We start from the raw sequence: 23,836 nt of genomic DNA, 5'->3' as shown, positions 1-23,836 counted from the left end.
TATTTCATACAGTGAATGCTTTTCGGCCTTAGCGTTGCGCTTGGTTGGAAACGGAGACGATTTGAACAATAAGGAAGTAATACAGAACTTGTTGGGGTACCTAAGGACCGAGTCTGTTGCATCGGTAAACATTATCCACACACCGTTTCGTTTTTAAGGGCAGTTTTTATGTCGGACTCCTGCACGAGTGATGGGGTACATAGAATATTTATGTGAGAGTTTGCCCAAAGTGATCGACCCTTTAACTCGTTTTAACTCTATAGTCTTGGGTTACGAGCCATTGGTCATATGAATGATAGAATTTTAATCAGTTCTATTTTTGTTTAATTTGACGCCAACTTGACTACAACAACATTTACATTTCTGAACCTGTTGGTCGTGCCACCAAGGGGTGGGGGGTGTCACTTGTTGATAAACAAGGTGGGGGTGAAGGTTATTCTTATAAAAATAAAACAATTGGATCGACGTATTCAAGTCAAAAGCATTCGTCCAAATGAAATTTTAATGCGTCTCCACCAACACGATTCTGCCCGCTTTTTCGACGTTGGTAACGAGCCGCACGACTGTAGAGCGTCCGCAACACGCTTGGCTTAGCTATATGACGTTCAACACTTGCTTCGGAGGCCAAGCGCTTTTTCACTAAGTCACCGCGCCAACTTTGTCTATGTTCCCATCTTTTTTTATAATGTAAAATCTAGAGCTTTTATGAAGTTATTAAGCGAGCCTAAAATATTTTCTTGGTTTTAAGTTGACTGAACAGTTACCTGGCAGTATGAAAGTACAAGTCATGAGGTCAATGACAGCCATACTGATAATAAATACACTCAAAGGCTTCATGGTCATCTTGGTGATGTAGACAGCAATCACCAAACAGTTGCCCGGAATACCAACCATGGCTAGAAAGCTTAGAAATATAAATGTTGGGATATAGGCCAGTGTCGACTGGTGTTGTAGCACTAGCAGGTACTCTAGTATCTCCTCTGGTGTGTAGTTGTAGGATTTATTATGAAGTAATGCCATTTGTAGATAAGATGACAGCAGCCTGGAAAAAAATGTGACTAAACCAACATTACATTTATCTACGTAAGTTAAAACTTAACAATGCTCCAGAGAACGAGGCTACCTACATGCTTACACATAACATAATATGTATAATATGCAACTTACATGCATACAAATAATAAAAATAATGTTATACAACATAAAATCTCTTATTGTGTGTACTATAAAAAGATAATTTCGTCTATCCTACATGTAGACAAAGATACGATATGAAAAATTCATATTACATATATGCATATTACATAACCAAAGTGCTCATACTATTATGTTATGTAACTACGGGCTATTACTATTGCTTTGACACTAATATAATCTCAAATAAACCCAATTAATGTCATAAGTCCCTTAGAATAGGGTGGACACAACTAATGTCATAAGTCCATTAGAAATGGGTTGACCCTTCTAATGTCATAAGTCCATTAGAATAGTGTGGACTTCTGGACGCCCTTAGAAATCCTCAAATACGATATTCCCGTCTTCATAGGGAATGCTATAGTTTTAATTGGTTGCCTGGTCGTCTGATATGTGTTCTGGTCTGCCGTCTTGATGGTCCCGAGTTCGAATCCTGCCCTCCGCTATTCCCCGCCGTCCTACGAGAGACCTGGAGTAAGATGTAATAGGCCTAATCTTTTACTATGAAGGAACATACGGGAAGCATGAGACTGATTATTATTTTGAAAATAAACAAGCCATGTATATGTGTTCTCTTTAGGTGTTGGTTGATAACTTCATGAATAATAGCTACAATTATTATTTTACTTAAAAGCATTTATCTTTTCCTAAATATAGACCTATTAACCTTGTATTTAAATGCGATTTGAGAGATCGCAGATTTTACAGATGGATAGATTTTGGATAAAATAAACAAATAAAAATGAGAATGTTTACAAAAGTAAATGAAATATGAAAAGAAAAAAGAAAAACGTACCTTGACTTATTCCGTTAGTAACCACATCATTGCATTGTTCAACATTTTCTAATAAGAAAGCATACGCAAGTCTTAGAATCACTTCAGTCGATCATTGTTAGAACCGGTGAAGTTTAGCTTTATATGTCTACTAAATAGATGCATTAGGTATTACCAACTGATTGAGCTGTCTTTTTATTTCTTATCAGAGAGGTAATTGTGTAATACTTTGTAAGTTCTAGTTGTTTAAATTCAGCTTAGTCCAAGTCGACAAGAAAAGATTCCTGCTTTATGTAAAGAAATACAATTATAATATTATAGTAGGTTTAAATATAAGTTTATTTCATTTCTCGGATGCAAATATATGAAACAAATACATTTCCGTGTGTTTCCATTGAGATAATGTTTCAAAAATCCTAGATGGAAATAATTCATGTTGATTTAAATCATCTTATGTACATTTAAATAGATTAATTACCTAGATCTTTCTAGATTATGTATCTAAAAATTGCAAAATAATAATTATGAGACTAGAGTACTCTTATTTTTGATTTTCAATTACTAGATCTAGATCTAAAAATTAAATATGTTACATAGGTTAGGATTGAAAAAAAAACAACTTTACTTCTTATAACTACTTTACAAAACAACGCCTTGTTTCAACTTTCTAAAAAATTTTCACGCCATTTTTTATAGTGTTAAAAAATCCCCATGTCTAGTCTGAAGTAGAAGATATTTGTCTATGGTTACAAATATTACTGTAAGCAGGCAAGTTGTAACCAACGTATTGTTTTCCATTCAGTGCAAGAGTATTGCCTCTTGTGTTTCGTCTAAAAATGTGGTAACAATCGTCGTCAATCGATGCTTGCCGTGCATTGGATGAAACAAAATCAATCTTTTATTTGAAAGGTTCTACAACTGTATGTTTTAGGGATTTTGTAAAAATTTCAGAAACGTTTTGAACAAGATTGGGGACAAAGCAGAATGTGTAACTTTCATTGAGCGTAAAAATATCATTTACTAAATTATCTATTCTTAAAAATAAAAAAATTAAAAAAAACAATCACAATAAGGTGTTTATTGAATAAAGGCCTAATATGTTTATTAAAATATATTCAACTTGGCAAGAGTGAACTTTTATTAAGTTTATTTAAATTTAAATAGACTTTCACTACAGTCGTTTAATTTCCTACATCCTTTTTATATTTTACTGTAATTATTTCCCTTTTTTTTAAACCTTTTGTTCTTTTGTTCCTGTTCTATAACTCTTTCGAGATTTTCATGATAAAACTTAACAATGTCAAGGACGCTCTAAATTGATTAGTTTAAATACTTAAGGATTTCACATTCAAATTGATCGTCGAGTCAAATTGTGTTTATTTTTGCTGGTTAATCGTCTAGTTGTTATTAAAAGAAGTTTGTCATCATAGAGTGAAATGGTAAGCTGCCTACACATTCATATTGTTTGGCTCTCAACATGGAATAGCTTAGAAAATTTAATTCCGCAGTGATAAAAAGTGCTAAACAGTGCTAAAAAATGATCAAATACCTTTTGACAAATATAGTTTTTCAACCACACACACACACACACACATGTCGTACAGACCGAAGACGTGCCAACGAGGTAATTGTCTAAACTGCCCACAAGTTGTGACGTTGCAGGTCAGTGTTCAGGCCTTCTCTATCGAGTGGTCTCGAGACAAAGTGTAACCAGTAGAGTGTAACCAGTAGAGTGTAACCAGTAGAGTGTAACCAGCAGAGTGTAACCAGTAGAGTGTAACCAGCAGAGTGTAACCAGCAGAGTGTAACCAGTAGAGTGTAACCAGCAGAGTGTAACCAGCAGAGTGTAACCAGTAGAGTTTAACCAGCAGAGTGTAACCAGTAGAGTGTAACCAGCAGAGTGTAACCAACAGAGTGTAACCAGTAGAGTTTAACCAGTAGAGTGTAACCAGTAGAGTGTAACCAGCAGAGTGTAACCAGTAGAGTGTAACCAGTAGAGTGTAACCAGTAGAGTGTAACCAGTAGAGTGTATCCAGTAGAGTGTAACCAGTAGAGTGTAACTGAAGTTTGGGTCACATTCTTCTAAGTTGTTTTGTTTGTTTGTTTGTTTTTGTTTTGTTTTGTGGTGAAGTATTTTCTGAAAAGATTCAAATCGTTTGAAAACACCTTTTCAATTTCCCTTATGTCTCAAATCTGCATTCGTTATTGAACCTCATGTGTGCAACGTCATTCCGATGTAAACATCAACCTTTTTGAATTTATTTACTAAACATTTTCGTCAACTTATACAACTGTTTCAATATTTTTTTGAAACTGTAAGCAACAAGCTTATCGTATCATGAGTTTTTCACCAAGAGTTAAGTTGTTGTTTTTAACACTTGAAACATGAAGTTATCCACTTAACTGTCATCCGGAAATTCGTCAGGTTTGTTGGCAACTTTGATAATAATTCTGTCGATGCGCTGGTTTCACGACGTTAGGGAATTATTGCGAAGCGTGATTGTACTTTCTGTGTCTGTGTTTGTGTGTTTAGATCCGTGATATAGAAACCTTATTATACTCTTGTCTAGTTTCATGAGTCGCTTTAAAAAAATGTTTTAATTGTTGTTCGAAGTGACAATAATTTTATTAATTTTCACAATGGAAAAGATTGTCTTGGAGTGAAGTAATTCGGTATATTTCCCTGGTTTGTCTATGGCTGTAAAATGTCAACGAAATAAGGGGGCGTACTATTAAAAGTATTTTCGGAGCCTGCAGCTATGCCAGTGACAAAGACAAAATCACGCCGCGTTGTAAATTGACTTTAGATCGTATGCAATTGTTTAAGTTTTGGTCAACACGTGAGTCTGAAGTCACGTCCCAGTCATTCTACACCAGCAACAGATCTGGGCTGTAAGTCTTAGGATGTCAATCTACACATATTTATGCAGGAAACAACACCAGCAACAGATCTGGGCTGTAAGTCTTAGGATGTCAATCTACACATATTTATGCAGGAAACAATCCTTGGCTAGCCTGATACAACATTCTTTTATTTTAACGAAAATATAATTTAATGTTAAATTCTTTAATATATGTTATTCTTTACGTAATATATATCAGAGCGCTTGGCAAAGTCTTAATCATGAGTATTGGTCTATCCAGGGCCGGACTTAGGCATAGGCAAACTAGGCTTCCGATTGGTGGGGGGCCTTGCACAGGACTCAAAGAAATATTATTTTAGAGGAAAAAAATGCGAAACATTGATCACATTTTAAACAGAGAAGAACTCTAAGGTCCTATGTGTCTACTAGCCTAGCTCTAAGTCTATACTATGATTCAAGGTTTTTTCGCGAATGCTTAGATCTGCTTGTTAGACTACAAAAGTTAGAAGACCATTGTTTCTTCCTTGTGTTGAAATGTCAAAACGTTATTTCTAGTCGGCTGATAATGAATCGTCCATACAACACATTATGAATTTAACTTATTTGTTGATTTGGATCTAAATACAGTCGTGGTTAACAAGTGTCCACTTGTAGTGTGCTTGTAATATACAAAAGTAGCTCCGGATTTACGGCAGTTCGTAAACCCCAAAAATATACATTCGTTTTAACCAATCATATTAAATAGAAATAAAAAAAAGAAACAAAAAAAATATATATATTTACAAGCACTCTATTTTTTTTCTTCTAAAATGTGGTATGCTTTTAGAAATAAGTATTTTTATCAACAAGTGGTTTTTGGAAAAAGTGTTCAGACCTCCACACACATCCTGCCCCGGGGCCTCCGCTTACTTAAATCCGGCCGTGAGTAACTCAATAAAGAGGCTTCGGCCTGCTGTTGAGCAACTAATGAACCTAACTTTATTAATACACGGCATATATTTATATCTTCTTGGTCTCCATGTTATTACATACAAGTCGTTTAGATAACAATAACCAGACTCTCAAATATATCATGCAATCATCAACTCCATTTAATCCAACTTTTTTGTCAGGGATGTTCTTCTTTACAGGTTACTATGATCTGACACTATACAAACACCTGTATATCTGTCATTAATACTGTCACAAGTATACAATACCGCATATATCTAAGATAGGCTAATAATTATATTTATACCGCGCACAATTATAATATGATGTTTCAAATCATTGATTCAGTTGACTTTCTGTAAACAACAATAAAAAACCGACTAGCTCACAATGAAATACTTTTTAACAATCCATAGTTTTCGAGGTCTCAAATGACCCATGGCAAATCATCGTTCTTCCCCACGAGGGTCGTGACGCACAGGCTGAGAACCGCTGATCTATGAGTTTAGGCTTTAAACTGACCTGAACACACTACTTGTTAGACTAACATGGACTGAATGTTGTCATCAGGCCATCTTATTATTTGTAAGCATTTTTTGTACTGGTTTTTGTCTACGTCAAGTATACACCTGCACTAGAATGTTTCATTGTTAAATTATTTGATTTGCTGTAATAATAAGAACTACAGTATATTTGTGTTATGACTTGAAACCTTCTTTTATACATATGATCTGTTATGATTTTGTTTTAAAAATAATATGAAATGTCAAACTAATTCTGAATGAGATCATTTGCGATAACAATAAATTTATTGATTGCATTATTAGCTCTACATTACAAAATAATTATGTATTCCGAAACAAGACTTTAGTCTAATAATGTTTAATCCAAACATAACTATACTTGTTGTTGAGAATAAAAATTCATGGCCCATAATTTACCTCCAACATTTATTAACAGCTATCGCTTGTTTGCACTAAGAATTAGATTTACTTCATTGTTTCAAGTGGAATTTTTATGTATTGCAATCTGAATACTAGATGTCTGTTTATAGTTTCAGTTTTACTTTCCATGGATTAAAAATGAAATAAATCTTTCTCTTACATTCTCTCTTTCTTTCTGTCACTCTTTCACTCTATCTTACATTCTCCCTGTATCTTTCTCTGAAATTTCATTTGACAAAAATAACAAGCCAAGTGTCTATACTGTTTTCTTATTTTCTGTAATGTTTAGGATAATTCGTACAAAAGACAACAACACTAGAGCAGTATACAGAAGCCTAATTCATAAACTGCTGGTAGTGTGTATACGTATGTTACCTATGAGAATGTTGTTCACGTTGGCATCTATAGTGTTGTGGTTATGCTCAGGTGGACAATTGTCAAACTAAACTTCCATTTTTGGTCTAATAAAATTATCTTATTTTATCTTATCTTGATTACCTCTAAAATGTGGGATTCATAACAAAGAAAGCCCTACAGTGGGTATTTTTCTGACTAACAGATTTTATTTATAGAAGCACGCCTGTGTTAATGTTAACTTGCGTTAATAAAAATGAGGCCTGTGTTAATGTTTACTTGCGTTTATACAAAATCTGCAAACATTTGCAATAATATGTTGGCTAATGTGTCATCCAAACTATAGCGCTGCTTGGACAGTCTTTAAAAAAAGTGCGTTGAAAACCAGGCATACAACTTGTGACACAACCCTGACTATGTTGATTTTGTCAACTAATATATCTCAGCAAAGCTGGAAAAACGTTAGAAGTCAGTCGCGATGTTTCACGGTGACTGGCTTTATCTATCAACTTTCACGAACTTGAGTTTTACCTTCACATATCCCTTAGTTTGTAGGACCTTTGGAGCACCACACAAGATCTCTTGACCATCCTTCGCCATTCCACTTTGTTTTTTGCTTCGAATATTATCTCTTTCAATGACATGCCCGTCCATTCTTTTATATTGTCTCCCCATCACTTTCCCTAGCTGCCTCTTCTTTTTTTTCCTGGTACTGTTCCCTTTTCGAGCACGTAAGACCTTTTAATATGGTAATAGAGGTTCATTTTGCGTTTTTTGTTTACAGTAGTTAGCAGGTCATCGTGGGGGTACTATCACTGTATAAATCTTGTGTCTCTTCGTTTGTGATGCGGTCTTTGGATGTGTTACCTAGATCTTTCAGTAGTATCTCAATTCCATTGCAAGGATCCTCCTCTCTAGCTCTGCAGTCAGCGTCCAAGATTTGCAAGTATATAAAATGAATGTGGCCATGATCAGGGAGTGCATCAGTCTGATTTTAGAGTGGATAGCATGTGAATCAATATAGATTTAATCATGTCTTTACTAACGACAAAAAAATATATTATTCTGTCGTAACAATGTGTATTGATAAGGTCAACATGAGCTATGTATGAACATATATTTGTATTACTCTTAAACACGTTCGTCCAGGTAGAATTACGAAGCCTTTGAGAATTATGGACATGCTTTTTATTATCCATGAGCAGTGCGGAGGTCTGCTCAATATGTTTCTGAATATTTACTTAAGTGACAATGTTTAAACATCTGAAAGCCTTCAATTTTGAACATTAGACTGAATTACGTGACAATATTTAAATAACCGAGAGCATTCGTTTTTGAATTTTCGATCTAATAGACTGTAGATTATGGGGTTGGCAGCGCTGTTTAGAAAGTAAGAATACAGGAAAAGCTGGTAGAAAGACAAAGCAACCCCCGTCAGAGACGAGACAGTATCCGGTGAGATTGCAGCAAAAACATTGAGCGCGAGAAACGGAAGAAATCCAATGAAAAAGACAAGCGTTACAGTCAACATCATTAACGAGGTTTTTCCAAACAGACTGCGTGTTCGATTACTTCCTACTTTTTGATACCTGTTCTTTTGTTTATTATTTAATTGTGACTTTGATACATCTGTTACGTTGACACTTTGTTTTGTATCTCGATTAGAATAAACATCTATTTTGTTGCCATGTTTTTCCATTTCTACATTTTTGTAAATGTTAGAATTGTCTCTTGTTTCTTTAGATAACCTTTGAACCTTTTCTATCTCTATGCGATCACATAGACTGCGATCTGAGGATATACACCCATCCTTGGTTTGGCCTTTATCACTCAAACTAGGTGACGTGATTTCATCTTCATCTATCATAGACGTTGAAATTTCAGAAGTGTTTATAACTGTTCTAGTTACAAGATTATTTTTGTTCGTAGTAAAGTGCTTACTTTGCCGCCATGACGTATTCCCAATGCAGATATAAAAGTAAATAATCACAGAACTGCATGAAACAAACAGAAGGACGAAGAAAGCAGAGTTTAAAGTTGGCCAAACTGTTGGATAATAAGAGTCGTCAACTTGACAGTAATGACCCTCGATGTTCGGCTCGGGAGTTTTTCGAGTCTGGCTTCCGTGGATTAGCCCGTGAGGGATAGAAATAACAGAAGAAATGAGAACAACGAGTCCACAGATGTATTTAGATTGGGTCAAACTGACTTGTTTCTCAAACGGACGACAAACCATTTTATATCTGTGGGGACAAAAGAAATAACAAAATCTAAAAGTTACAACTGACTTATTTTAAATTATATTGATTTAATAACAAAATCTAAAAGTTACAACTGACTTATTTCAAATTACATTGATTTAATAACAAAATCTAAAAGTTACAAATGACTTATTTCAGATTACATTGATTTCATAACAAGAACTAAAAAACTTACAATATTAATAATTTATAAAAATTGTGAAAAAATCTTTTTTTTTTTTGGGATAAGATGGAAAAAATGGAGTAGAATAAAAACCTTGTTGTCGCAATGGCAACCAGCAGAAACGCAGACGAGAACACAAGTAAACCGTTCAGGTACATGCGAATCTGGCATTCAACTGGCAATTGGAAGGTCCAGATGTGAAACATGTCATAGATTTCACCTTAAAAAGCAACAATAACAGAAATACAATTTTTTCCTTGAATTATAAAGCTATAAATTATTGAATAGCAAACTAAAAAAGACAACCTCCGGACATGACAAAATCAACGCAAGCTGCTTTTTCTTAGGTTGGCACTATACTGGTAAGTCTTGTTACATTTAAACAAACTCTTTAGATTCCAAATGAAACTTAGGAGAGGTGTTTTGTCAAAAGTAATGCAAATGAAGTTAGGACAAATCTATCTACTTTCGTCACCTACTAAAATACCCAGAAAGACACAAGGATAGAGGTACATTCCTTATTCCATGTGCTAGACAAAATTCGTACAAGTGCTCCTTCTTCCCTAGTGCCATTAGAGAATGGAATTGGTTGAATGAATCAGCCAGGAAAACTAACGACTTATCAGAGTTTAAGTCATTTACTAGATCGACACATGAAAGCGTAGGACGTAATTATCTTCTTTTTCGAAGTAACGTCTGTAATATATAAGATAAGATAACTTGATATCGCATTAGATTTATCAAGAGTCACATACTTAGTGGTCTTATTAGGTATTTTCATGATTGTAGATTTTATGACAATGTTCAGGGCACTAGAACTAGATTTCTCATTCAGACCGTGTTGTATGGGCTGCAACGTTCCGACCAAACTAATGCCCAAGTATCGCTACATCCTTAATCAAGCAAATTATGAAAAATATCATTAAAAAAAAGCTTATGTACAGGGAAGAAAAGTATATCTACCAAAAATATAGAAGGTAATTCCGTTATTCGATATCAAACGGAATAATTAATTACCAATAATTAATTGACTAATGGAGTATTTTTGTTTATTGATTCATGTTTTGTGAACAATAAATAATTGTTTAAAGTATCAACTTGATCGGAGAATGCGTGAGGGAGAAATAGCGTTAACAATTATTGAAGGGGACTAAACCCAACAAATTAGCGTGTATATCTGTGTATACTGAAGTATTAGTATTAGTCCCATGTTGCTATTTAACAAAATAATGAATTATCAATAATTAACTATCTAATCGGTTACTTTTTATTGATGCATGTCTAGTCTATTTCAATGAATAATTGTGCGAAGTTTCTGCTTAATCCGAGAATGTGTGTGGGAGAAATAAAGTGTGAATGAGTAGATATATGCTTTGCAGATGGTAGTATGTTTTCACTATATAGCGGAACAATATAAATAGCTAGCTTTTTTGTTGTATATCCGGTGTCCAGAATAAAGAAAAATGTGAAGAAGGTACAATCATTTGTATCACCTTTTGCTCTACAGACACAATTTTTCTAGACTGTCCTATTTACAACTATTTCTGTTTTAGTTAGTTGACATCACTCAAGTTCAATGTAGCCATTTTCGACCTTGTTTAATTTATAGTTAGAATCCCCGAGATATTAAAAACACATTTTTACTTTGAGATTTTTCATAGACACTAGCTTTTTTTTTTTACATTGAACGTATGCTTATGATATAAACAATGAAATACTTGGTATGATTAAAATATTGATAAGTAAATCAAAAACAGCCATACTATAAACAATGAAATACCTGGTATGATTAAAATATTGATAAGTAAATCAAAAACAGCCATGCTCATAATAAATACACGTAGTGGTGTCCTGAACATCTTGGTCGAGTAGACAACTAGAACCAGACTGTTCCCTATACTGCCCACAACAATGAGCAGAGACAGGTAGACCAGTGTTGGTATGAAAGCTAGTGTAGACTTCTCTTGTAGCATTGACAGGTATTCTTCAATCTCGGCAAGTGTATAGTTCTTTGAGACATTGTTTTGTGTCGCCATGGCTAATTGACTGCAACATCAAGTAGAATTCTATATGTACCTATATTTGCATACAATTAGTTAATTTCTTTAAGAAATCATGCATTAAATTACAATAAGGTCCAAAAAAGGTTGGTTATGATTATGAATCGAATCGGTTTTGAACTATAATTATGTTCATTGTAATGTCTTTTTGTTCTAATTTTCTGCTGTTTCGTCTGCTTTCATGTCAGGTCAAGTCAAATAAGGCATAAAGGTAAATAATTTAAATACAGATGAAACAAAACTCATTTGAAGTGTTAGCATTTTCAAAATACTGAAACCTATTGAGCAAATAGCATGAAATAGGTACGACCATAGTCCTAAACTTTATAGTCTTGACACGTTTGATTTTCATTGCAAAATCCATAATGTTACTAATTCTGTTGGTAGTAGTAGTTATTAGTTAATTAGTATCTTTCTTACCAAATCCAAAGAAAAAAGAAATACCTTGCAAGGCTTTCACTCCCTGTTGTTTTACTTAGTTCCTTGCAAGACAAAACAAAGATATTATATTATATTATAAACACTATGATAGAAGTTACTTGTGTATACACTATAGACATTTATAAGACCTATGATGTTGACACTTTCAATATCTCAAGTGTTCTTTGTAAAAGTTAGCATAGTATCTAAGTTAGTCATTATCCTTTATCCTAAAAGGTTTTCTTCCCTTTACCTATACTAAAAATAGATTTGAAAAAACAAACACTTGGAACAATAGTAATCTACTTTGTCTATCAGGGTTGAGTGCAGCGAGAGAAGAATGTGACATTTATATATATTTTTTTAAACTAGGACATCTCGTCTAATTCCTCTGCATCTCCAGCAGTATTTTTTTTTTTAAAGCAGATTGAAGTGTCCTAGATGTAGAGATAATGGGTTGCTCCACTTGAGTATTTAATGGTGTGATTCAAAGGAACGGTCTACACAAAGTTAGGCACCAATTCAGTTTGAGGAGCTGTGGGAGGGTTGATAGTCCCAACACCTTTAAGGCTCCACTGGAAACGGAAATCACTTAACCTATCGCCGCTCTGACCTGAAAGAGTTCACTCAAATTCACATCGCTTTAAGCATAAAGATATTTTGTTTATATATTGACACCGTTGTAATGTAGTCATAATATAAAGGGGAAAAAAACCTCCAAGGCGGGTTCGCCTATAATACAGGTACACAGAGGGCTCTCGACATTTTTGACACGAATTTTAGACGTTATAGCAAACCCCATCCTAGCTTTATACATACATTGTTATTTTCTAGGAGCCGACCCGCCGCGTAGCATTTGCCGTTATTTAGTGACGGCGGGTGGTAGAGAATTATATATACAGAGATTACTTGTTTTCTCCCCACCGTCTCTTTTTTTTTCTGAGCCGTGCTCTCTGTCTCCGAGAAAGTTACTTGGGGTAACTCTAGTCCGACTTGTTGTCATAAAAGAGTTATCTTTCCATTACTCTTTCATCAAGGGTTAGAGTGTCGGCGTGCGTGCGTATTGTCCAGCATGGTTGGGCGATGTAGAGAATTATATATACAGATGCATGATTGCCTGAAATCACTTAAAATTTACACTCAAAATACTAGTCGCCTGTCTGAATACGGCCAGCTCGAGCACTGCGTGATTTTCTAGTTAGACAAGAGATGTTAGCGATCTTGTGCAATTAGTATTTTCGCGCACACATCATGGCACCCTTGTGGCAGCGTTTCTAAGAGGGATTATTAAGTGCACTACGCATGGTAAAGAAGAAAGGGGCTCCATTTCCTTACCCTCCACGCCATATTTCAACATTATAATAGTCCGTTATGTACGGCTACGCCACTTCAATGTAGCATTCTTTAAGCTTAAGGAAGTAACAAGCTTAATTTGGTTTGCTGTTAATTACATATAAACTGCATTTCAAAGCAAAACTACACCCTCACCTGTCTCTTAGTCTGTTGAGCCGTTGGGGCTCCACATAAGATCTGTTCATCTACTTAATCCAGTCCTCTCTGTCTTTTGCATTGGTTATTCATTCAATGATAGCGCTGTTGTCTTCCCATTCTTTCTCTTCTTCATCTTCCTGATACTATCCCCTGAAGGAAGGTCTTTGCGAGCCCTGAGAAAGGAAGGTCTTTGCGAGCCCTGAGGAAGGAAGGTCTTTGCGAGCCCTGAAGAGGGAAGGTCTTTGCGAGCCCTGATGAAGGAAGGTCTTTGCGTGCCCTAAGGAAGGAAGGTCATTGCCAGCCCTGAAGAAGGTCTTTGCGAGCCCTGAGGAAGGAAGGTCTTTGAGAGCCTTGAGGACCTTGTGATTTGGCGATAGAGTTTGATAGTGATTATCAGATGATTATGGGGTCCGATCGCTGTATTAATTCTGTTTCTTATCTCTTTATTCGTGATGCCGTCTTTGTAAGTGACACAGTGATGTCACTGGCTCATCATGTGCATGTCTTTGGCTTGTCAGTTTGGTGTCGCTGGCTCGTGAGATTAATTTCACTGGCTCATCATGTTGATGTCACTGTTTCACCAGGTTTGTTTCACTGATTGATCATGATGATGTCACTGGCTCATCAGATTAGTGTCGCTGGCTCATGAGTCATAATGCTTCCTTATTCCCAAAGCATATTGCTCTTCAACTAATTAAAGTTCAAGTCTTATTGCTTATGTCATAAACTAATTATTTCATCACGAATATGCATAGAATTCAAATAGAAAAGCATATGACAATGGCATAAATGTACACGCTTATAAATTGACTTATGACAATGGCATAAATCTACCTGCTTATAAACTGACATATGACAATCGCAAAGATTGTTGTCTATACATGCGTATAGATTGACATTGACATAAATCTACATGCCTACATATTGTTATATGATAATGCTTATTTATTAACATATATGAATGACAAAAATTTACATATTTATAGATTAATATATTGTTACGTTCTCTCCTAATCAGGCGTTCTGTAAACATTGCTAAACACAACACAGCACATCTAACACATCAAGAACCTGACAACAAGAGCTCCAAATAATCTGATGCTTTAATAATGGTCAATTAAAACAGCCAATATGACACAATTGGCAATACATCAACACTAAAAATGCTATACTGTTCATCACCGTACTAAACTAACAAACTCTACTGTCTCTATCTCTTCCTGGACTCGTACATTCACTAATGACTCCACCAGGACCGACTTCATGGCCGACTAACAGTCCCGGTCTACTCGCTGTCCTGCCTTGAACTGCACTGCCTTACACACACTGTGTCTCTGGTCCACGCAGGCTTATGATCAGATGACCATAACCCGGGTCCTATTCACGTGCAAAGTTCATGCCAGTACTGTCCCTTGCCCTTCTATATAGCACGCTAAACTGTATTAGTGGTCTGTGTCACATATGTCAGCTGATCACACACAGTTAACCCTTTTGCGTCGCGAATAGTGTTACAACAATATGTAGTCGCGAGTTTTTTCTTTTTTTTTTTTTTTCAACTTTTGAATGGCCAGAGAAACAGCCATTTAGGATAAAAGGCTTGATTCAGGAAAGGTTTTCTTTTCCCGTCGGCTAGTTGTAATGCTCACTCTCTGTGTGGTTGAACTATTGGCTTGATACATCGTGGGGAGCTAGACTCCCCCTCTGCACATTGATGACGTAAGGAAATAAAAATGTAGAAAAGGATAATTTAATATGTTCAATATTGTGTATATTATCTTTGACTACCATTTTTGTTGGCACCAACTAATTTGAGTTATATAAAAATCATATTATATCGGTTGTATTGGGTGGACTTTTGAGTTTTCATTAAACACAAAATAGAATGTCTGATATTAAACTTTCAATTTTAATTTGAAAATATGAAGTCATATATACATATGCTGATTAACAAATGCTATGATAGAAAAGTCTCCGATATCATTTAATAAAGAAGAACATAAATGAAATGTACTTTTTATTGCATTTTTACAAAGCTTATATCAACTCACTCAGTCTTGTGAAAAGTTTCTACACGTTATTTCTCCGACACCCAATCTCGGGTCTAGCTGAAATTTTACAGAATTATTTCTTTTACCCTGCAAAATAGGACTAAAAAATAATAACAAATTAGTTAAATAACTATTGGTAATTAATTATGTTGTTTGGTGTCTCGAAGTAGGAATAAAAAAATGTACTTGACTGATAAGCTGGTATAAACTGAATTAGTCACCTTTTAAGGTCGACGCTTTAAATTAAGTTTGAAACAAACAATAGATAACTATAAAATCTTCTATTTTCATAAGCACCTGACTAGCAGAGTGGTTAGCATGTCGACTTAAGGAGACAAGAGCCATAATGAAAACAATTGCTAAAAATATTTCTAATTGCACAGATTTATTGTTGTTGGTCTAGACTCTAGAACTATTACAAAATTAATTACATAAATAATCCAAATTAATTGATTAAATTAGATTAATTGTAAGTGTATTTTTAAAAAAAAGTATTATTAATGTTTTTCTTGTAATTAATATGTTTGCAGCTTTTAGAAACAAAATGACAATTGCATTTGAAAGCTAGGCTATTTTCTTCTTTGACAGTGGTGTAATAGGTTGAAGCATTCATTTTTAAATTTGCCATCTAATAGACTGTAGACAATCGGGTTAGCAGCGCTGTTTAGAAAGTACGAATAGATGAACAGCTGGTACATTGACAAGGAGACTCCTTTGAGAGATGTTACACTTGCAGGAGATACAGCAACAAAAACATTGAGTGCAAGAAACGGAAGAAACCCGAAGAAAAAAACAAGTATTACGGTCAACATCGTTAAGGATGTTCTTCCAAAAACTTTTCGCTTTCTATTATTTCTTCCATTTTGAGTGTTTCTTCCATTTTCAGTGTTTCTTCCATTTTGAGTGTTTCTTCCATTTTGAGTGTTTCTTCCATTTTGAGTGTTTCTTCCATTTTGAGTGTTTCTTCCATTTTGAGTATTTCTTCCATTTTGAGTATTTCTTCCATTTTGAGTATTTCTTCCTTTTGGATGAACTCTTTCTTTTTTGTCGTCATTTTTAAATTTTGTATTGAGAGTAATATTGTCCTGTGGTTTTAGAAGATAAATGTTTGTATCGGGTTTCGTTTCTGATTTGTGCTTATTAAATTGCATGGCACCTCCAGTTTTTTCCATAAGGTCAGTAACTGTATCTTGACTCTGGCTGTAAATATAAGTGTTTTTTTCACTCTCAGACAATAAATGTAAACTCACTTGCTCAATATTGTGACTTTGACTGCATGACGTATCAGTACTTTCAACAAACTCTAAACTGTTGATGTTGCATGGTTCAACTGAGCCTGACAAAATTGTATCGGCCCTTATTTCCATCCCAGAGAATTGGGTATCCGAGATTTTCTTGACAGATTTGTCTACGCTTTTCATCAAGTAGTTTCTTTGTCTCCAGGTGGCTCTGCCAATACAGACGTAGAGGTAAATAACAACACCACTACCAGCTAGGAACAAGAAGACAAAGAATGCAGAGTTTAAGGTTGGCCATAGTGTTGGGATATACACGTCATCAACTTGACAGTAATGCCCATCGATATCTGGGTTGGGGGTCTTCTTGGTTTGACTACCTTGGATGATTCCGTGTGGGATAGAAATAAGAGCAGAAATCAGAACAATGAGTCCACAGATGTATTTGGCTTGTGTCAAACTAATTTGATTTTGAAATGGATGACAAATCATTCTGTATCTGTGGAAAATAGAAGTCGTAAAATCTTAGTTAAGATCAGTTATAAAAATGTTTTCAAAATGTTTATATATAGGGCTGGATCTACGGCAAGGGAACAATGTAGCCGCTCTATGCCTCACACCCAAAAATAGGAGAAAATGTAACATATAAAAATATGCAAACTATATATATATACATATTATATATATATATTTAATGGTTAAATAAGATTAAATGAATAAAGAGATTAAATCAACAAATATTTAAAAAACTAACTTAACTAAAGAGACAAAGAGGGTCTTCTTATAGTCCAACTGTTATGCAAGTCTGGGCACGTATCCACTAGCGGATCCTGAACTTTTGAGTGCTGGGAGGGATGATTTTTTTCCATACCCTTAACGCCCATTAAACCCGAACCCTATGTATAAACGCACCCACACAGCACGAGACAAGAATCAGTGATACTAGAATTCACGTGCCAAATGTATGTGCCAGGAAAGCTTTATAATGGGTACTTTTTCATTTAAGGGTTTAAGTTCGGGCAGTATTTTTTAATTTTTTATTACCAGTGTTATTTGTAATTACCAGGCCTGGTGCCCCTGGTGGTGATGCATGCGCCCCCCCCCCCTGTCGTTCTTATAGTCTCGATGGTCCCAGATTCCTACACTGCCCGCTGCCATCCCCAGTTGTCCTGCGGCAGGTTTCAGTTATAATGAAATTAGCTTGCAATGTGAAGGAACTTCTGAAACATATTGGGTATTTTACAAGAAACTATCAAAGCTATTCATTCAAAATAAAGGCTACAACCTTGTTGATGCTATGGCAACCAGCATGAACGCAGAACAAAATACCAGTAAACAATTAAGATACATTCGAATTTGACATTCAACTGGTATTTTATGATTCCATGTGTGCAGAAGATTACATATTTGACCTAAATAAATTTAAAAAATGCTAATCATGAAAAATTACTTTAAAAGAACACACACACACACACATATTTATATATATTTATTTATTACATATAGCTGAATAATATAAACATAACTTTCCTGGAACTTTTTTCTACGAAGTTCCAAGCATTTATATGTATATACATGTAATTTATAAAAACAGTATTCTAGTTGAGCGAGTGAAGGTGCGGTTTATAGGATGTACAGAACTAAGAAGCTATGTACAGTGTATTGAAAAACCCAAGTAATATGATATAGTACAGTATAGGTTAGATAATTAACGTACTTTACACTTATTCACTGTTTTTTTCATAGTTTTTGTTGTTGCTTTTTTTTAATAAGAAAATAAAAAAAAAATGTTTTTCTTAAAAGAATACCTCATTTATACAATTATTGGCGCAATTATTTAGCTCTTAATTAGTGATTAGTTTTTACCCCGCTACATTCCCATTCGCCAGATAAAAACATGGTAAAGCGAATGTATAAATCAAGTAGACTTTATTATATTGTAATGATAGACCCTTAGCTATATATATATATAAATACAATGGGTAAATGAGATTAAATGAATAAGGAGATTAAATTAACAAGTATAAAAATATTTTGACTATATATCAGTATTTCAACTAAAGAGAGAAAGAGGGTCTTCTTATAATCCAACCTTGGGGTCGCGATCCTCTTTTTGAGAACCACTGACTTGAAAGAAGAACATACATTTGTAAACTTTTCAATGAATACCCGAAGAGTTATATTTTAAGCCAGGTTTAAGATTAAGATTTTCTAGATCTCTAGTCTATTTATAGTTTGAAAAATTATAACGTGAAACTAGAGTTTTCCCAGTTTTGCAAGCAAGACATTAACTCATTTACCATTAACTCATTTACCAGCTGTCAAATTTCTAGGGAAATCGTTATGCTTTATTCAAGAGTCGCGTTCATTGACCATTTGCCTACCATGACATTGTGACTTGGATAGAAGTGCTTCCGTTTAAGTTTAAGTATACTTTCGGATTACCGAAGTTCGGATTATCGGGACTCCACTTTACCAACAAAATCTGTTATATAAAGCGGAATGTTTGTAGTATGTATGTATGTATGTATGTATGTATGTATGTATGTATGTATGTATGTATGTATGTATGTCCTCGTATAGAAACAAAAACCGCTTGACCAATCTTGATAAAACTTGGCAGAATTGTTCCTTGGGTAAAAACTTAGACCATAGTGTATGTATTGTGGCCCTAAAACAAACTTAAGACCCTCAACAAAAAAAAAGACCAACTCTATTAAGTTATAGTATTTTTTGGATCTAGGCCATGTTTACAATGTTGACATGAGAAAAGATCGAAAGGATTAAGATCTAGATCTAATTTTAAGAACTAAACTTTGCACTTATAGTTTGTTTTTGTTTTTTTGACACATGAAAATACAGAATATAGTTTATTGATTTCATTATTTAATAAACTTAACCTTCAAATTTGTGTTTCAAAAGCTATTTTACATTAATTCGTTAATTATATCTGCGAATTTATATATCCCGATGCACATTCTTTCATTAGACATTACCAAATGGTTACACATTAACACATCTCTCTACTGAGTCTATTCCTAGGCCTAAAACTCTTATTGAACTCTAAGATGATAAAACTTCTTTTCGCAAAGATAGTTTTATGCTTTAACACATGAACATACTAATTATTGTCCATTCATTTCATATTTTAATCAAATTAATATTTAATTTTGTTTTTCTAAAGCATTTTTAATACATACATACATTCGTTCGCTATTCGTTAAAGCTGCGTAGCCGTATTGAGATAGGCCTATATTCATTCATGAAAAAAGGTCACGCATGCGCAGCACAGAATGAACTCTATAAAAGGCAATTTTTAACTCTAGATTAGTCTAGATCTAGATCTATGTCTACCTCAAGATGTACTTTATACTTAACACATGAACATACAGAATTAAGTCTATTCATTTAAAATTTTAATCAAATATATGTAGGCCTAAAAGCAAATGTTTTTATTTGAAAAAATGGATTTATTAGAGTAGCTATTTAGATTTGATGGCTTCATTCATACTATTTTTACATTTACACATTCGCTTAATTTATTACATTATTATTTCGTTTAAATGTTTTAAAACACTCTCAGTGACTATATCAACAGTAATACGCAAATAAATACCCGCGGGTCGCGGGTAAAATATGTCTAGTATCTTATAAAATTGAAGGCAAATATGTTTGTAATAGCGTAGAGACCAACAGAAGAAGCAAAGGGAAGACATCAAGCATTAGAAGAGCCTGTCAAAGAAAGAGACTCTAAACCTCGCAAATGGCAAGAGAGGAATGGAAAGAGGCGGTTGGCAGATCATGTGTGGTGTCCCAACGGACTAAAGAACAGGTGAAGGAAGATGTAGAAGTATAGCTGAATAGAAACTTCAATATGGAGGTAACTATTATCACTTATATTGCACACTTATCAAACTTCATACCTGGTATGACTAATATATTGGTTAGAAGATCAAAAGCCGCCATGTTGATGATAAATATTCTTATCGGTGTCCTGGTCATCTTCGTAGAATAGACAAGCAAGACAAGACAGTTGCCTAGACTTCCTACCACAATAAGCAGTGACAAGTAGACCAGAGTCGGTATGAAGGCTAATGTAGACTCCTGCTGAAGTAAGTCCAGGTATTCTTTGATCTCTTCAGCAGTGTAATTCTTCGTGCCATTCATTTGTGTTGCCATGGCTACAAAAAAAAGCATACACTGACGTCAATTACAATGTTGTCATTAAATGTAAATTTTAAAAAAGCTTGATTCATTGAAACTTATTATTTACGTGTAAATATGGAATTAATCCCACAAGCTCAGATGAAAGGAAAACTAAAACTTTACCATTTCCATAACTTTTTTTTTGGTAGAGATTTCAACTAATACACAAAATGTCAATACTGAAGTGTCTAAGCTTATAGCATAAGATTTATGGTTTATAGTTAGATATAGTGTCAAATTTTCTTAGTCATGATTTTATTGTCAATAGAGCAACAGGATATGCTCAATGAAATAAATTGACTTTTAGTGAGTGTCACCGAAACCAAAACTAGTCAATAAAAATACACTTTAACTTGACAGTAGAGATGTTAGTTCTAGTGAGTACCCACTTAATGAGGAAAGTGAGTAAGATGTTCAAGTTTTCCAACAGTAATGTACACAGCTTCTAACAAGTCACTTTGTACAAAGTTAGTACACGTTATTTCTGCCACACTCATTCTCGGATCAAGTGGAAACTTTGCTTGCACACTTATTCATTGGCATGCACAACGCATGAATCAATTTAAAGAATATTAACCAAATAGGCATTAAGTTCCGATAATTATTTTTTGTTCTACTAACAATGGATATTTAATCCTTCAATATTCACAGATATGCCTTAAAAATATGTAGGGTTTCGTCCCCTTAAATAATTGAACACGTTGGTTTCTCCCACACTGTTTTTCGGATCAAGTTGGAACTTTAAGCAATTAGTTATTATACCTTACAAATTATAAATAAATTAAAATATTAACCAATTAATACAGGAATAATTCGTCTCATGCACGCTCTGCATGTGTAAATCTTTCTCAACTCTGAGTCTGCATTTTTCTCTGTCACTGTGTTTGATCCGCCATACGTGTTAGTTGTCACACAAATAAAACAGTATTAGCGGCCATTCAACGACATCTAAACATCTTTCGCGATTTGAGGGTGCCCCTGGGTTTACTCAGCTCTAATGGGTACCTGACATTACTTGGGGAAACGTAAAGTCGGTTGGTCGTTGTGCTGGCCACATGACATTCTCGTTAACCGTAGGTCACAGAAACAGATGACCTTTACATCATCTGCAATATAGATCGCAAGGAATGAAAGGGGACCTTTACAATATTTTCTTTCCTGGAAGCTCGTGGTTGATATTTTCAAGTAAATATTTATTACCTTAAATGTCATTTCAATGGATTCGATAAAAGAAAATGGATACATTTTCTTTTATCTATTGTTTATATCCCAATTGTTGTTGTTTTTTTAATTAGAAAGACTTTACATTCACCTATCGCTTAGTCTGTTGCACAGTTGAAGCAACACAGATGATCTGCCGACCGTCTTTTTCCATTCCTGTCTTTCGCCCTAACTAGAATCTCTTTCAATGTTTTATTTTAATTTAAATTTAATCATTCTTTAATGTTGTCAGCCCATCGCTAACTTTCCCTCTGTTTTCCTGCTACTTTTCTCAGCAAAAAGGGGACCTCGTGATATGGTCATGCAGTTTTTACTTGCATTTTTTTTACTGTGGTCAGCAGGTTTGCGTGGGACCCATGGGAGTGACGCCTTTTTCTCTTTCGTGGGCCGCACAAAAAAATTCTAACATAAAGAATCCAAAACAGACTGATGAAACAATTGTGACTATCTTATTAGCGTCGATGAATTGCCAAGATTGATTGATTAGTGAGTCATTCGTTGCCAATGTTGAAAGGCCAGGACTGTATTTCTGATATCTAAAAAAAAACCTCTTAACTTTAGAAATAATTTTTTCTTATTTAAAATATTTCAAGTGAATTTATTTTTTAAAAATCCTGCAGTAGAGGAAGTGAGTGTCTTGTCAGGAACAATCAACATCCGATGGGTGTCTAGTTGTTGAAGCGTACTTCCACTAATATTTACAAAATAGTCACAGAATTTTTCAAAACTAATATAATTTTTAGCATCCCTTAAAAAAATGGAGAAAGCCGATTTTAGCTTTGTGTGGTCTGTCTGTCCTTACGTCAGTCTCAACAAAAACTATAAAGAGATATTGCAAATCTGATTTCATGATATTTTGATACTTTAAATGTTAGCTGCAAAGGTCACTTTTGAACTCCTGATAAAGATTTTTTTTAATGAAAGCTTTTAAAAACTATTTACTAATAAAAAATTAATAACAAGAAAATCTTATTTAGAATAGAAAAATAATTATATTGTAGATAATGGAATAGCATTTTTATAAAATGTATGCATGCGAATTGTAAGTGATGTGCCCTCTGCTGTACGAGCTACTAATAATTTACCGATGATGCTTATTAAAACGACTATATTCAGTCGTTTCTTTTATCTTTTAATTTTGGATTTATTCAATTAATTTTCGACCACCTCTACATTCAATGGTTATCAAATTTCAGCATACAATCTCATGCTGGATGGCAACACATGAATCAATACAAAAAATGTCAATCATATTTAATTAATTTGTTTTTATATATAAAAGTACTAAGCTAAAGAGAGATAAGTCGTGATTGACAGTGTAAACAATTACACTACACATACGTGTTAATTCCCTTGGCAAATTGTAAGGCCTAAGTGTGACACATAAGTTCAATATTTGGATGTTATGTCTTAATCACCCTTTTACCAAAACTTTATTATTTGTACAAAAAGAATATTAAATTGTTGAATCTTAGACTCGTGACTTCAATACATCACTGGTCATACTTCATTGATCTAGACCAGGGGTGGGCAAATTACGTATGAGGGCCACATGCGGCCCGCCGGAGTGTTTTATGCGGCGCGCCGACACCTACAGAGATTAGGTGTCCCACAGTATACACGTATAGGAATGTAACTATATTCAACAATTTCTAAATATTCTCTATAAA

General features: G+C 34.4%; 2 protein-coding genes and 1 long non-coding RNA gene across 9 annotated transcripts in view; 1 reads left to right on the top strand and 2 right to left on the bottom strand.

The window, feature by feature from the left end:
* Positions 1–15,200, bottom strand: part of LOC106067079 (uncharacterized) — a 242,612-nt gene extending 227,412 nt beyond the window's left edge. The window contains exons 1-5 of one of the 6 annotated variants that reach the window (XM_056041737.1): positions 13,454–15,200; positions 11,990–12,027; positions 11,266–11,531; positions 9,579–9,705; positions 8,227–9,304 (exon numbers count right to left, since the gene is read on the bottom strand). In XM_056041737.1, coding sequence (XP_055897712.1) covers positions 8,335–9,304; positions 9,579–9,705; positions 11,266–11,521 — 1,353 coding nt within the window. In that variant the 5' untranslated portion in view covers positions 11,522–11,531; positions 11,990–12,027; positions 13,454–15,200 and the 3' untranslated portion in view covers positions 8,227–8,334. Of the gene's footprint in view, positions 1–8,226; positions 9,305–9,578; positions 9,706–11,265; positions 11,562–11,965; positions 12,666–13,453 lie in introns of those variants that run through there. The other 5 variants (XM_056041733.1, XM_056041738.1, XM_056041736.1 and 2 more) reach the window with 5 other exon arrangements.
* LOC129928251 (uncharacterized) lies at positions 4,203–7,601 on the top strand. Its single transcript, XR_008779829.1, has 2 exons — positions 4,203–4,927; positions 6,180–7,601. It is a non-coding gene; the product is annotated as an uncharacterized LOC129928251 (long non-coding RNA).
* A 141-nt stretch (positions 15,201–15,341) lies between the features above and the next one.
* LOC106067078 (olfactory receptor 5K2-like) lies at positions 15,342–21,316 on the bottom strand. Of its 2 annotated transcripts, none has more exons than XM_013226189.2 (4): positions 21,013–21,316; positions 20,663–20,920; positions 18,025–18,151; positions 15,342–17,238 (listed from the first exon to the last, which is right to left on the bottom strand). In XM_013226189.2, the coding sequence occupies exons 2-4, from the start codon at positions 20,916–20,918 to the stop codon at positions 16,074–16,076; spliced, it is 1,548 nt and encodes a 515-aa protein (XP_013081643.2). In that variant the 5' UTR covers positions 20,919–20,920; positions 21,013–21,316; the 3' UTR covers positions 15,342–16,073. The 2 variants fall into 2 exon arrangements, with proteins under 2 accessions (XP_013081643.2, XP_013081642.2); XM_013226188.2 differs by having other exon boundaries at positions 21,069–21,316.
* Positions 21,317–23,836: the final 2,520 nt, after the last annotated feature.

Source organism: Biomphalaria glabrata, chromosome 9 (assembly GCF_947242115.1).
Source record: "Biomphalaria glabrata chromosome 9, xgBioGlab47.1, whole genome shotgun sequence".
NCBI classification, from domain to species: domain Eukaryota; kingdom Metazoa; phylum Mollusca; class Gastropoda; family Planorbidae; genus Biomphalaria; species Biomphalaria glabrata.
Note: the sequence above shows the minus strand (reverse complement) of the source record. Positions and strands in the feature narration are given on the sequence as shown.